Source organism: Pyricularia grisea, assembly GCF_004355905.1.
Source record: "Pyricularia grisea strain NI907 chromosome Unknown Pyricularia_grisea_NI907_Scaffold_4, whole genome shotgun sequence".
NCBI classification, from domain to species: Eukaryota; Fungi; Ascomycota; class Sordariomycetes; order Magnaporthales; family Pyriculariaceae; genus Pyricularia; species Pyricularia grisea.
Genome location: NW_022156718.1, coordinates 600,336 through 614,100, shown reverse-complemented (window position 1 = coordinate 614,100; position 13,765 = coordinate 600,336). Strand labels below are relative to the sequence as shown.

Below are 13,765 nucleotides of genomic sequence, written 5' to 3'. Positions count from 1 at the left end.
GCCAAGGGCAACGTCAACAGGAAGGGTATAGATATAGACGTAACTCTCGAATTACTTGTTTTGTTTCTCAAGCCCCCAGCCCCCTTTTCTGGCCTCCCATCTCATGCTTCATCTTCATGCCGTAATCGAACTGTCTCTGCAAGTCATCGGCCGACCTATAAGAGTCAACCTTACCTTTTGACGCGCTACCAGACACCGAGGCTCTTTCATTCCCGGCTTTCTTGCCGCCCAAAAGCCTCATGAACTTGTCCTGTCTTGAGGTACCTCCATCGAGACCGCTCACATTCCACTGCTCAGCTGCGCTAGTGCGAGCGGGATTTTTCTCCACTATTGCAGGTGCTTCGGCAGTCGTTTCATCTTTGACTTTTGATTTCTTCGGCTTCTTTTCTTTTGATATATCGTCCGCAGTGGTCACTGTGACATCGGGCTCGGTCGCTCTCTTGCGTTTCTTTTCTTCCTTACGAACTTTCTTGGCCTCCTTATTGTCTTGTAAAGGCTCCTCATCTGTAGCCGGCTCGACATTGAGCGCATCTGTCTCCTTCACTTTCGCCTTGTCTTTTTTGGCTTTCTTTTTCTTTACATGTGAGCTATCCTCGTCGATAGGTTCTGCGTCTTCGGCTTTCTTGGACTTTTTGCTCTTCTTGCCCTTTTTTTCTGGCAGAGGCTCTGGCTCGGGCGAGGACTCAGCCTCAGATGTCGACTCGGAGTCTGATTCGGACTCTGATCCACTGCTGCTCGAGGAGTCCATATCGCTTGTCGGTTTGCCTTTCTTTGTCTTTTTGGAACGAAGGAGAAGAAATAGTCAGCTTAAAAAGCCACCGGAACGAGGACAATAAGAAGTGATGACTGTGGAAAAGTTGAACCATACCTGGACCTGAGCAGCCATCTCCTCATATTCAACCCTGGCCTTCTCCGCATCTTCCAGCAGCTTTAGACCCTCCGCCTTGAGCTGCTCGGAGCGCAGCTTTAGGCGCAGTATCTGTCGCTCCTTCTTCCCCTTGCTGGATCTGATCTTCTTCTCGGCGCCCTCGCCAGCACCAAGCTTTCTATCTGTCAGTTTGGATGCTTGCTTGGCCTTGAGCTTGCGCTCCTTCTTGGCCTCGGCCTTCAGTTCTTTCTTCTCCTTGCGCATTGCCGCTCGTAGAAGCCGCTGGGCCTCCTTTGACTCGAAGCTGGCAGCTGTTGATTTAGTCAGATATCGGCAGCATATACAGGCAGAGAGCTATTGAGCTCTGGCTCGAAGAGACCTACTTTTTAGTGCCTCGGTAGCTTTGTCAGATGTCATCTTGTAATCCTTCTTGACCCTTGAAGAGAGTGTGATGGCCCAAAGGAAATCCACACTCTCTCAACATAAATATCAAGTACGTTGAGATTATCCCGTAAGAAATGTAAGTGTCTTGTCTACCAGCCCAACCTCCCGAGACATTGCGGAAGAGAAGTCGCGGGGAGAGTGTTCTGCCGGGCGGTCTGTCAACTTTTTTCTGGGCCACCCGATAAGGCAACCCGATAACCAGGCGATAAATGCGTTACTATAGTACGTACCCCGGTACTCAAAGTAAGGTGGTAGGTAGTAGGCAGGTGGATATCAACAAACAATACAGGTACATACCTACACATATAGATACCTAGGCAACTAACAAGATATAAATAGTAATTTAACCTGAACCAAGAGGTCTTGATTTTGCCAGGTCTGGTGACCACACACCATATGCTGCTCGATCAAGATGCCATCTGCCACATTTCATTTCAACGCTGATTGCAGAACTCAGGCGGGAGCAATGGTCACTATGTCACCAGTATCATCAATTCAATTGTCAACCCACAAAATATCAACCATCAAAGCTTTCAGCTAATAGTCAACATTAAAAACAAAGACAAATATGCAGACCCAAAACCTTCCAACTTATGTCAGGTCACCTTTCCATGCTAAATGGACGTTCGCTTTACGCCGTCCTCCAAAATGAAAGAGTATACCGCCTCACGGACGAGACTATTATAAGAATGAGGGTATGACCTGACCCCTGCTCTGAATTTACAAGGGCAAGTAAGCAGAAAATATAAGCATACGCCACGAACACCGCGCCCGCCCAATGTCCAGAGGATGCCGGAAAGATTGGTGGTCCTGAACCCTTGAACCTCAAACCATGCGGCCGAGAACCGCGAAAAAAAAATATACAAATGAAAGTCCAGACTGTCCTTTAGCCTTCAATGTGTGATTTTGAGTTGCTGAGGCCCAAGAGCTCCAAGCAACGTTGGCCCAAGTTGACCACTTCACCTTCGTCGTCGTCGTCGTATTCGTTGTCGGAATCGACAGGTTGGTTGGCTATCCCCTTAATCATTTCCACAATATCCTCAGACTTGCCCACCTGGGCCACAAGCTTCTTGTCTTCTGACTCAAGCAGCTGTAGTAATGTCCACATTGCAATGTGTTGAAATGTAGCATCACCACTTGCTAGAAACCTGCTCAGATACCCGTGGATGCCTCCAGCAGGCTCCGTCCAACACTGAATGAACATAGAATAGTCACCCACTACCATGGCACGTTGGCACGTCAGTATTGGTACGCGCGACGGATGATTCTCTAAAGACAGACATACCTTTCGATGATAGATTGCCCAGCGCCGCCGCACTGTTTCCTTGAACCTCGATGCTTGTAGACTGCGTCAGCGGCAGGAGTACATCCATGACCCCCAGGCTCAGCAGTATCAGCTTCAAGTCATCAGCAAGAGCTAGCACCGCAATAGCGGCAGTCATTTCCGACTGCACTGTGCTGGGTACGTCGAGAACGAGTTGTTTGCATTTCTGAACGGCACCTGCTTCGAGGACCAACTCCTTGTTGCGGTCGGAGCTCGCGGCGAGGTTCCTCAATGTAGAAATGGCGTGGCATTGTATTTCTTCATTGTCGGTTGATCCGAGCAAGTCCACCAGAGGCTTCAAGAAGCCAGCCTCAATGATTGGTGACTCGTTCAAAGGATGAATCGAGATATTCCGAATGCAGGCCACAGCAGACAAGATCAGAGGCAGGTATGACGATTGCAGGAGACGAAGAAGTGGAGCAAGACCATTCGCGCGGACAATGTCGAGCTGGTACTTCTCGTCCGACGCCAGATTTCTGAGAGCAAGTGCTGCTTGACACTGGACCTTCGGTGACGATGACTCCATTAGGGCAACAAGCGACTGTATAAGCTTGGGTTCTGTTTGTGCCAGCTTGGCGCGGTTTGTAGCATCGACAGCAATATTACTCAAAGCGGTTGTGCAATAGTATTGCACATCGACGTCAGACGATGTCAAAAGCTGGACTAGAACCGGTATAGCACCGGCATTAACCAACTGTTGCCGGTTTTCATCTACAGAGGAGGTAACCATCAGTAAGCTTTAGCAAAAAGACATATCACACCAAATAGATCAACGCAGGGGCGACCAACCTGAGTGAGTCATGTTGAGCAGTGCACCTGTGGCGTTCCGCTGGACGCGCATATCTTTGGATTTGGCAAGGCGGGTGAGAGGGCCTAGGGCCCCAGACTTAGCAATCTTGGCCTTGTTCTCTTCATGTGTCGCCAAGTTGGTGATGCATCCGACGGCGTTGCATTGCACTTCAACGTTTGCGGAACACATTTGCCTGATCAACGGATTCAGACCTCCGAGAGCCACAATCTTGACTTTGTTCTCGGCTATATGTCACAGTAGGGTCAGTAACATGTTTAAGGTGCCAGGACAGGGCGCTACTCACGATTAACTGCCAGGTTGCCAAGCGCAGCACTTGCGGCCCGTTGCACCTCAAGGTCATCGCTAGCCAGAAGGAACAGGATTGGATGAAGAGTATCACGGTCAACCTCGCGCACATCTAAAATCAAACAGTTAGCGCCAGGCACACCTAAAGCCCACTCCAACCAGCGCTCGATATGTCCATGCGCTATTCCATCTTTCGATGCTGCCACGGTGATTTTCTGCGCACCTCTTTCTGTAATCTCTGCAAACGTCAAACTGGCGCTTCTTTGCAAATCCAGGTTATCGGAGTATACGAGTGTGCTCAGTGCCCTCAGGGGCTCGCCGGAGAAAAAATCGGTCTCGTTTCGCTGCGATAGTAGTTCAGTAAATGACATCTACGTACGTGTATCGAGGCCAAGGGAATGTACGCACGTGTTCGAGGTACGTGAGAAGGTCGGCGACGGCCTCTCGCTCATTATCTGCAAGCGCAGGCTCGTACAAACCCTCCCTCGCGGCTCCTACATAAAGTTAGCGAGATTTTTCGCGAACCCGAAAAATCTAGAGCGACGCGGTAGAAATGCCATACCTCCGCAGCATGATGAGCTGCAAACACCCATTTTCGTCTTCTAGTCTATGAATGATTTCGAAATTGTAGGGGTTCGATCGGTTCGATATGGATGAAGTCGTGATGCCGAGGATTTCGACTGGGTTGGTCAGCCGCCTTGCTCAGCCCAAGCTGGCCGGCCGACAGAAAAGAAAAAAAAAAACCACAGATCCTCTTGCTAACACGAGTCAAAGCAAAGAGCCTTGTAGCTAGTGGGCGGACTGAAAAGCCGATTGACGATGAATAGTCGACGGCAATGGTTGTTGGCTTGGGTTTGTTGACGATCAGAAATGACCTTGTTCACTGATTGCATCACAAAACATTGATCCTTGAAGCTGCATCTCTGCCCCAATCCAAGAGCGTGTTGGAGTTGGTTTGGAAGGTGCGGATGACGCCGCAAATGGCCCGTGCACCGAGGGTGATCATTCGGGCTATTGCTGCAGGTGGTGCCACACTGCCTGCCACACTGCCACAGTGTTGTCGCTGTTGCTAGGCAAGGGATGGGTCCTATGGTGGCACCTTGGTACTTACAGGGTTGGGCCTGCTCCGATGCCTTCCCCATCGCATGTCTGCCGGCAGGGCGAGGTCCACCACGACCCTCCATGTTTGCCAAAATAATTAATGAATGGCATGCATGGTAATCCAGTGATGAAAGGCAACAAGTCTGCATTACCCTTCCAACCTGACATATTCGTTACCATTTGGACTCGCTACCTCCTTCACCCCAGTCTATTCGGGTACATACATACCTTACCTACCTTGGGCACCTACCTACCTTACCTCATTACCTACTTAAATAGTGAATGGGTACCTTACCGACCTCCACTCCATACCTACCATTCGGACGGAAATGCCGGCAGCCTAGATCCTTCCGATCTGGCAACGTCTCGAACTTAGTAAACCTTTGCCATACGGGAATAATAGTACTATAATTTTGACTGTGTACAGTATACCCGTACGAATTCATGGGGAAAATTGCCGGGGGATTGATGTAACGAGGCAGGACTGAAGCTTATAGAACCGATACAGAGCCAGTAATCCATCCTTATCTGAGTATAGCTAGTGTCGATATGGACCACAAGCAGTATGCATCGCATAATTGTCGGCTAAGCCGAGGCTGTAACATAAAAAGCTTACCTGGGGGTCAAATGCGCGCATCTTTCAGTAAAGGAAGTAACTAATGTACATTTCCGATTTAAGGTCCACAAGGTTTTGTGTGGGTTACGCCGTCCGGACCGATTGCGACAGCTAAGTTAGTTGATCGGGCCATAACAAATGTACCACGTAGATACTGCCCGAATGAGAAGAAAATAATTGGAAGAAGAAGAAATAAAAACAGAAAAGAAGATGAAGCCAAATCCAGCAATTCTGGGGAAAGCCTAAAAGCGTATCTGCTTGAGTGTACCCAGCCAAGCCAGCACAGTACTGTACTCCGTACACATAAAGAACTGACTGGACCTTATCGTGGAGGTACCTACTACCGCTTGCGAATGGACCCGCCACGTCTGGTCCACGCGAATCTTGCAGAGGGGTAAACTGGGCAGACTCGCCCTACGCATGCATTAATCGACCGTGGATCCATGAACTCCAACTATTTCTATCTCTATCTCTAAACCACATCCAGTTAATATCTCGAATTGATTTCCCACGAGAAACGCGTCGATTCCGTTCTGCCTGGTGTTTAGCCGCAGCCGGTGCCAAAGCGCCCAATCCCGATCGCCCCTTCCGATACAGCATGCTGGATATTGTTTCACAAACGACGCCGTGATGGATGATGTGCCTGCAGCTCCGGGCAATGGCAAAGCCAATGGGAATGGCGCCGCCCCTCCAGAGATGCCAGCCGCCGCTATTGGTCATGAGCTCCCATATGTCGCACCCTCTTCCTACCTTCGTCCCAAACCTCAAAGTCGCAACGCCATGCCAGAATCACAACCGTTCGGGCTTCTGGATAGAGATCAAATGCAAGGCCTGGTCAGTCTCTTACATTGTTCTTTGGCACGCTTGCGAGGAGACACTCTCTCCACTCTTTGTCGCCAGTCGCCGCCGAGTCGCTCGTGTATGGGTTCAAATGATCATATCATATTGGCTCTTTGGGCCAAAGAAAGGCGGCCTGACGATAGAATCAGATGAAGGATCATGTATGCTGACTACGCAGTTGTGCAGAATGGCATCCGCGAGTTCCTGAAGATCAGGACAAGCTATGACGTCCTTCCTCTATCGTTCAGGCTCATAATACTAGATCAAGATCTGCTCATTAAGAAGAGCCTCAACATCCTAATACAAAATAGTAAGCGTAGATGCTCCCATCACTGTTATGGCACGGCCGTCTAACAATACCCTTACCCAAACGCAGGCATAGTCTCGGCACCACTTTGGGACTCTAAGAACTCGACCTTCGCTGGTCTTCTGACCAGTACTGACTACATCAATGTCATTCAGTACTACTGTCAATACCCCAGTCGCCTGGACGAGGTGGACCAGTTTCGATTGAGTAGTCTTCGAAGTCAGTAAAATCTTCCTGTCGTCGGGCATATTGGAACCTAGTGTGGCACTCAAACTCGCCGTGTCGACGTGGAAGAGCTAACAGGTAATCCGTGTATATTGTAGAAATTGAAAAGGCAATCGGTGTGATACCGCCCGAGACGATATCAATCCACCCAATGCGGCCGCTTTACGAGGCCTGCGTCCGGATGAACGCTACACGTGCACGGAGGATACCCCTGATCGATGTGGATGACGAGACAGGCAGAGAGACGGTTGTCAGCGTCATCACACAGTATCGAATCCTGAAATTCATTGCGGTCAATAACGAAAACTATTCGCAGTTGCTGCGCAAACCAGTTCGCGAATGTGGTTTGGGCACATATGAGAATATCTTCACGGCACGCATGAGCCACAGCGTACTAGACGTGATCAATCTCATGGTGTCGTACAGCATCTCGTCGGTTCCCATTGTGGACAAGGATAATCGCGTAATCAACGTTTTCGAGGCAGTTGACGTGATCCCCTGCATCAAGGGGGGTGTCTATGACGAGCTGACAGCTACGGTGGGCGAAGCACTCGCAAGGCGGTCGGATGATTTCCCAGGAATCTACACCTGCTTTGAGGATGACCGTCTATCCTCCATCTTCGACACTCTACGAAAGTCTCGGGTGCACCGTTTTATCGTGATTGACGATCAAAGTCAACTGAAGGGCATCATCTCGCTATCAGACATCCTCAAATACGTGCTTGGCGACGAGGCGGAAGAGACAGATGGTTCCAAAGATGGCAGGAAGTGAAAGGAATTTCTGAGCGGCTGCCGTGGCATTTTTCATTGCATGGATGACGATGATAATGATGATGGAATTTTTCTAGCTGCTGTTATTACTAAAGGTAATGATTTGAGGCTAACTTTCACTCGATGGGTTTTGATTTGTTCGCATTTACAAGGCGTCAAGGCCAGCGCGACGGGGGGCGGATGGATAAGGTACTTACTCAGGTACTACTTTTTGGCGCATCTTTGCTTTCTCCAGTCTACTTCCAATTCGATTCCCTCTATTTGCTTCATCTTCGTGTTCTGTTTCTCCCCTTCCCATATCTCGATTCAGAATTTTCTTCCTTTGCTTGAGCTCCCGTAGATCAGTGGTCTGGTTGAGGGTGGCTTTCTGGAAGTGACTGGGGTCCCTGAGGGGCCAAATGTTTGTTTCTGTAGGTGATTGCTTTTGGGTGATGCGGCTGTACAAGGCTCACCCGGGGTATTCTTATTTCTGTGAGGCGCACGGTAAGGGGGAGTCTGATGTGTCTTTTTTTTTTTTTTTTTTTTTTTTTTTTTTTTTTTTTTTTTTTTTTTTTTTTTTTTCTCTTTGTTCGGTTTGCCTTCGTGCTCTCGGTGCTCTTTTGATAGATATCTGTTTCAATATCGGGAGCAGCGTTTGCTACTCGTTTTGGACCAGTTGCAGTGCTTTTCGACGCAAGTTTGTTCATGTGAGTACCCGAATCTGCCCTGTTTGTTTGCAGATAGATGGCTGCGTTTTGCGGCACTCACCCCAGGTACCTAAGGGTACCAGGGACAAAGCCAGGACCATGACCCTGAGGAAACTTCTAAGGCTAATGTTTCTTCGAGTGATTTAACTAACATCTGGTGAATTGGCAGCCCGATTACGGAAGGGCAAGTGAGGTCCAAAGTATCTTGGGTTTCCATTAGGAAGGAGCGGGAGCTCGCAGTCTGCTCCAAACCCCAGAACAGACCGTTGAACATTCTTTACCTACCCCTGCCTACCTTAACTACCTACCTACCTACCTAAACCCAACACTGCCTCTTCCCCTTCTCGTTTGCACTTCTTGACTTTGGCAGATTAGAAATCTGGTTCTACGGCCTGCGTTTATTCTTCCCGCTCTGAATTTCTCACTAGGCGCGGGCGAGAGCACAAGTCTCGAATCGAACTTTCGGCACATACTATCATCGAAAAGTTGCATCTTTACGTTCCGCGCCCTATCTATTTGGACTACCAAAATAACTACCCTGTAATCTCGCATATATCATCTTTTGTTTGTCTTCATATCTTCCAACTTCTGCACAAACCAGGAGCGGACTGTTCCAGCGTTTGGACATAGTGGCAAGTCCTTTCGGGAACTTTCACTTTGATCTCCGTTCTTGTCCGATACAAGGAAATATAGCCCGACTTGCAAGAAAGCTGGCCCTGCATAATCGAACTCTGACAAAAGAATTCTGCAGTGTCTCAAAGCAAAGAGAATGACATCTGGGTTCCACGCATAATATTTTGCATCACGTCGCACATGCACTACACAACACTAAGCTTTCATTCTTTTCTGTCCCTGTCAGACTTGATCACAGCAGAGACAGAATGGAGACCGTCAGACCTACGCGGTCTGGACTACCAGAATCCTTCACTGTTGGTAACTTGCCGTCGCTTTTGGGGCCGCTTGCCTTCCGCCAAGAGCTGAGCAGCAACACCTGGGCCTCTTCGACCGCCGATATGGCACTGCTCTCCGACAACGACGAGATCGGCGATCGCGATGCGTTTGTTGAGGATTACAACCGACTATCCAGGAAGGTCAATCATGTCTTTTGATTCTGCTATGGTTTTGGCAGCAACAGCTGACGTGGAACTCCTTCGGTATCTAGTATGGTGTCCGACCCATGGTACCAGATGACTACGACATTGGCCCTGTAAGTTCATCATTTAAAGACCCCGATGAGCGAGGGCTGTGAGTGCAGCCAGATACCAGTGCTAGTTACTGACAGGGTCTTTAGTGCACTATAACACAGTCTGGAAAAAAGAAATGGTACTCTCGAAGGCGCAGGTCCTCATCACGTTTGCCCAGCGCCAAGTCTGACAAGTCCATTACTCAAAGACCGAGCTTTGGGGACCTGTCTTCTCACCGCGAGGCAACCAAGGCGGATTTGGGAACAGACAAGAGCTTGCAAGGACTGGTAAGATTGACCGGGAAATGCTTTCTGCATCTGCCGGCAGAGTACGCATCGGGTTCTCTCATTATTCCAACCTGTCTACGGGCAACGTCACAGTATCTGGTACAGCATGGTATGCCACATACACCTCTCAACCTTGACTTTTGCAAGCTCCCATCACATCAACGGCCACCCGCTCACCAACTGACTTCCATCAATTACAGGCCCGACAACTCGCGGTGTTTTCCGGGTCCCCGGGTCTGTCCGTGCCGTGGCTGCGCTATATGACTATTACTTTGCGAACAGTGAGCCTGGGGGAGGTACGATCTCCGGTACCGTTCGCACACCCAGCTTGCCTACACATCTTGAATACGGTGTACACGATGTTGCGTCAACCTTCAAGAAATTGCTCGGTGGCCTTCCCGGGGGGATACTTGGCTCGCTCTCCGTGTTTGACGCCCTCGTAGCCATCCGTAGCCACTTTAACGGCGACCCTGAAGCCAACAGGACCAGACAGACCAAGCTGCGCGCACGACTGATTGCCCTTGCTATCGGAACCCTCAAGTCGCAGTTTCAAAGGGAACTGGTCTGCGCCGTCTTTGGGCTATTGTGCCTGATTGGTCGCACGTCGGAGACGACCCCACGAGAGGATGCAGAGGGTCGACCGTTGCCAACCTCGGACCTGATGGGATATAACGCACTTGGAATAGTATTCGGCCCACTGCTCGTCGGTAACCTCATTGATCAATACTCTATGCAGGTAGCAGAACCCGGCGCAGGGTTAGTCCTACTCCCGGTCACCCCACCCATGCGCAAAGACAAGGCCAAGAGAAGAGCGGTTTCTGAGGGAAGACCTATTACACCGGTCACGATCGACAAGGTCATAGTGGCCAACTCGATTGCTGAGATGCTAATCGCCAACTGGCGAGAGGTCGTGAGACATATGAAGAGCTTGGGCGTGATCCATAAAGTTGTTGCTGGTCAGTTGCACGGAGAGTCCTCACAGAAATCTCTGAAGACTTCTATATCAGAACCTGCTCTTTCCGAAATAGCGAGCCATACCTTGGAAGGTGAAACAGCCAAGTCTCCTCGCGTGCGCAAGAATGCCGGCTCTGTCTTGACGGGTTAGTTTGCATTGCCCATGAGAATCATGTTGGAAGGGGAACTAACTTAATTTGCAGGGATAAAAACAACGACAGAACTTAGCGATCAAGAAGAGCAAACCACCAAAAGCCTGGCCGTCAAGAAGCGTCGTCAAAGTTCAAAGCCACGTACAGTTGTTTTCGCGAAGTCACCTGTGCTCACCGGCGCACAAGCAGAAGTACACTGTTCGAGTACTAGGAAGGAACTCACCAAAAGGAGACTAAATGACATCGTATTGGTGCAGGATGAAGATATTTCATTACGAGGCAGTGGTAACGGTGGCACGGTTGTACTGACCCCCGCCTCGGCCCGGGCTTCGGCTCGGGTATCAACAGCATCAGTCACCTTCATGACGCCCAGCCCACAAGACCGCAAGATAAGCCCGAGAGTCTCAAGTGCGCAATTAAGCACTCCCCCATTTGGCAGTGGCGATGGTTCAAAAGTTGAAACACCTACCCAGCCTAAAGACATGGCGAAGTGTGCTACTCCGACGACAAGTGGGATATTGTCCAAGGCTTCCCGTGCTATAGCAAAGTTTACCACTACGCATCGAGGAACCCGCGTTGCGAGTCCTCTATTTTCCGAGATTTTGACTCCCAGAAAGAGCTCTGACAACGGCGTTCGCAGGAGTCGGTCAGCGCGTAGCGAAAGCTCTGGCCATCGAAGCAAGCATGAGGGACATACTCCATCTGACGTCGCGGATGAACAACAACTGATAACTGAAATTACTCCTGCTCCATATCAAAGTACAAAATCATTCAAAACTAGAGCTGTGAGCGGGGCCGGTCTGCTCAAGAACGGGACCACACAAATGATAAACGGCCTAAGTGACGATCAAAGAACTGGGGATGACGAGCGTACCTTTGATATCACCGGGAGCGCAAGGCTTGTGCCCCGAGCTCAGGTGGACGATGTGGTCAGTCCTGCCACGGTTGGCCGAAGTAATGCTGTCAGACAGAACCGACGTTCCATAGGGCCAAACTCTAAGCTTACTGGTGGGGATGAGATTGTGGCCCAGGGAGTCGTTATGCCAGATAGCGGTTCAAGGAAACCAAAGGCTGCTGATTATTTTCACATCAGGCATGAGGATTTCAATGCGCTACGAGATCGCGGCTCACCGACACCGTGTCATGAAGATATGAAGAGGCGGGTTAGCAGAAGCAAATCCAAGCCACTTGCCGATTACCAAGAAAACTCGACCCAGCACAGACCTGACGAGTTCCTCGTCAATTCACTGAGGATGAATGGCATCGGAAACTCAAGGGCTTCTAGTGCTGGCCGGGCCGTCGACATGACAGGAAGATTTGCAGATGAATCCGATGGCGCGAGATATCTTTACCCGCAGAGCATAGCTCGCGCCGATTCCATAAGCAGCAGACCCTCAAGTCAGGATCGGCCAAAGCAAGGTGTACTGAATGGATCAACGGCCCTGACACCGCCTCCATCGTCAGCACCACACTATGCATCCACGCCTGGCTCTGTGATGCGGCGAAAGTACGTCTCCGTTAGTGGCGGCAACGTCCGGGCCATGGCGGCTATATTTGAAAATGCTGCCAAAGACACCAAAATCTCGGCAGAACGACAGGATACTGCACCGGCGACTGAGCCCGACTCCCCAGCGATGCATTTCGCAGGTTCGGGGAACGTACTGCCACAGTACGTTAGGAACTCGACGCCTCCAACCTCTCTACGAACAACAAGATCCTGGATATCGGATGATTTGCATTTCGCAAACAAAAGAGTGCCATGTGTCTCGGGCAGGGTCTCTATCGGAGACGAGGCCAACCTGGGTGGTGATACCACCGACAAAGGGCTGCCGGAAGATGATGGGCTTTTTGCAAAAGGCGATGGTAGGACCGAGATAACAGCGGCCTCTCAACCACCACCGAATGTCCCTGTCAGGCACCCCTCACGAGACAAGAATGATTATCCAAACAGTAAAACCCTGAGGGCATTCAGGTCGTCCGACGGATCCACTAACAACGGACGCCCACTTCCCTCGGGGTCAGGACAAATTGATGCACTTCAAGCAGAAATATATGGCCTACAAGAGCAGCTAGCCGCCAAGACAAATGAATGCAGGCATGTGCGCTTGGAGCTCTTAGAATCACAGAGCGCAGTTGCGTCTGCTACCACCACTGCCAGGGCAATGGAAACGTTGACAGCGCAGTTGAGACAAGCATTCGAGGATGCCAAGCACTGGCGCAACGAGGCAGGAATATGGAAAGCCCGTGCCGAAGCGACAGAGCGGCGCCTTGGTCTGATACGTGGGCAGGTGGGAGACAGTGCCGAATGCGAGACTAGCCCGTTCTTGCCAACCTCGAACGTGATGATGCCGATCAGTAGCAACCGGATGCATCACGGGCTGCAAAAGAAAAGAGCGGCCGGGCCGTTGCGCGAGAATTACGAGTACGCGGAGCAGCGACAGGTCAACAGCAGAGGAGGAAATGGCGATATGGTTGGCCAAGGCGACGAGTGCGACTGGCAACTTGACGATCATTGGCAGCGCGAAGACTGGCGTGTCGATTTAGATGGCTCGGCGTCGTCAAGCGGCAATCATATACCAAAAAAGGATCACAGACAGCGCGAGGAACGGCGCGTCGGTTTGGATGACCCAACATCGACGAGGAGTGGCAAGGCGATTCCAGAAAAGGGACAAAATGGTAATGGTGACTGGAAGCGCGACGACTGGCGAGTCGATGTACATGGCTCGTCATCGACGGAAAGCGGCAAGCAGATGCCGGTCAAGGAACAAAATGAATACGATGATCGAGAGGGTGCTGAAACGCAGGGAATTCGTTTAGTCGGAGCTGTCTTCGGTGACAGGAGATGATCTGGTTAACTTGGAGTTGCGATTATGGGGTTGATTCGGCGGCTTGTACGACCAAAATGAGATT

The 13,765-nt window shown here is 50.4% G+C and overlaps 5 protein-coding genes across 5 annotated transcripts; 2 read left to right on the top strand and 3 right to left on the bottom strand.

Annotated features, from left to right (window-relative positions):
- Window positions 1–67: 67 nt before the first annotated feature.
- Window positions 68–1,285, bottom strand: PgNI_06915 (uncharacterized protein; the record flags this gene model as incomplete). Its single annotated transcript, XM_031126934.1, has 3 exons — window positions 68–775; window positions 869–1,179; window positions 1,252–1,285. 3 exons carry the CDS (start codon window positions 1,283–1,285, stop codon window positions 68–70), a joined length of 1,053 nt encoding a protein of 350 aa, XP_030981096.1.
- A 506-nt stretch (window positions 1,286–1,791) lies between these two features.
- Window positions 1,792–4,633, bottom strand: PgNI_06914 (uncharacterized protein). Its single transcript, XM_031126933.1, has 6 exons — window positions 4,295–4,633; window positions 4,141–4,226; window positions 3,731–4,076; window positions 3,426–3,671; window positions 2,598–3,347; window positions 1,792–2,530 (listed from the first exon to the last, which is right to left on the bottom strand). Exons 1-6 carry the CDS (start codon window positions 4,323–4,325, stop codon window positions 2,199–2,201), a joined length of 1,791 nt encoding a protein of 596 aa, XP_030981097.1. The 5' UTR covers window positions 4,326–4,633; the 3' UTR covers window positions 1,792–2,198.
- Window positions 4,634–5,006: 373 nt separating this feature from the next.
- Window positions 5,007–5,279, bottom strand: PgNI_06913 (uncharacterized protein; the record flags this gene model as incomplete). The annotated part of the gene is made up of 2 exons (XM_031126932.1): window positions 5,007–5,041; window positions 5,129–5,279. 2 exons carry the CDS (start codon window positions 5,277–5,279, stop codon window positions 5,007–5,009), a joined length of 186 nt encoding a protein of 61 aa, XP_030981098.1.
- A 520-nt stretch (window positions 5,280–5,799) lies between these two features.
- Window positions 5,800–8,072, top strand: PgNI_06912 (uncharacterized protein). The gene is made up of 4 exons (XM_031126931.1): window positions 5,800–6,283; window positions 6,476–6,599; window positions 6,666–6,815; window positions 6,920–8,072. The coding sequence occupies exons 1-4, from the start codon at window positions 6,080–6,082 to the stop codon at window positions 7,591–7,593; spliced, it is 1,152 nt and encodes a 383-aa protein (XP_030981099.1). The 5' UTR covers window positions 5,800–6,079; the 3' UTR covers window positions 7,594–8,072.
- A 1,087-nt stretch (window positions 8,073–9,159) lies between these two features.
- On the top strand, window positions 9,160–13,701 carry PgNI_06911 (uncharacterized protein; the record flags this gene model as incomplete). Its single annotated transcript, XM_031126930.1, has 6 exons — window positions 9,160–9,369; window positions 9,441–9,485; window positions 9,585–9,749; window positions 9,843–9,858; window positions 9,950–10,849; window positions 10,907–13,701. The coding sequence occupies 6 exons, from the start codon at window positions 9,160–9,162 to the stop codon at window positions 13,699–13,701; spliced, it is 4,131 nt and encodes a 1,376-aa protein (XP_030981100.1).
- Between the last annotated feature and the right edge of the window lie 64 nt (window positions 13,702–13,765).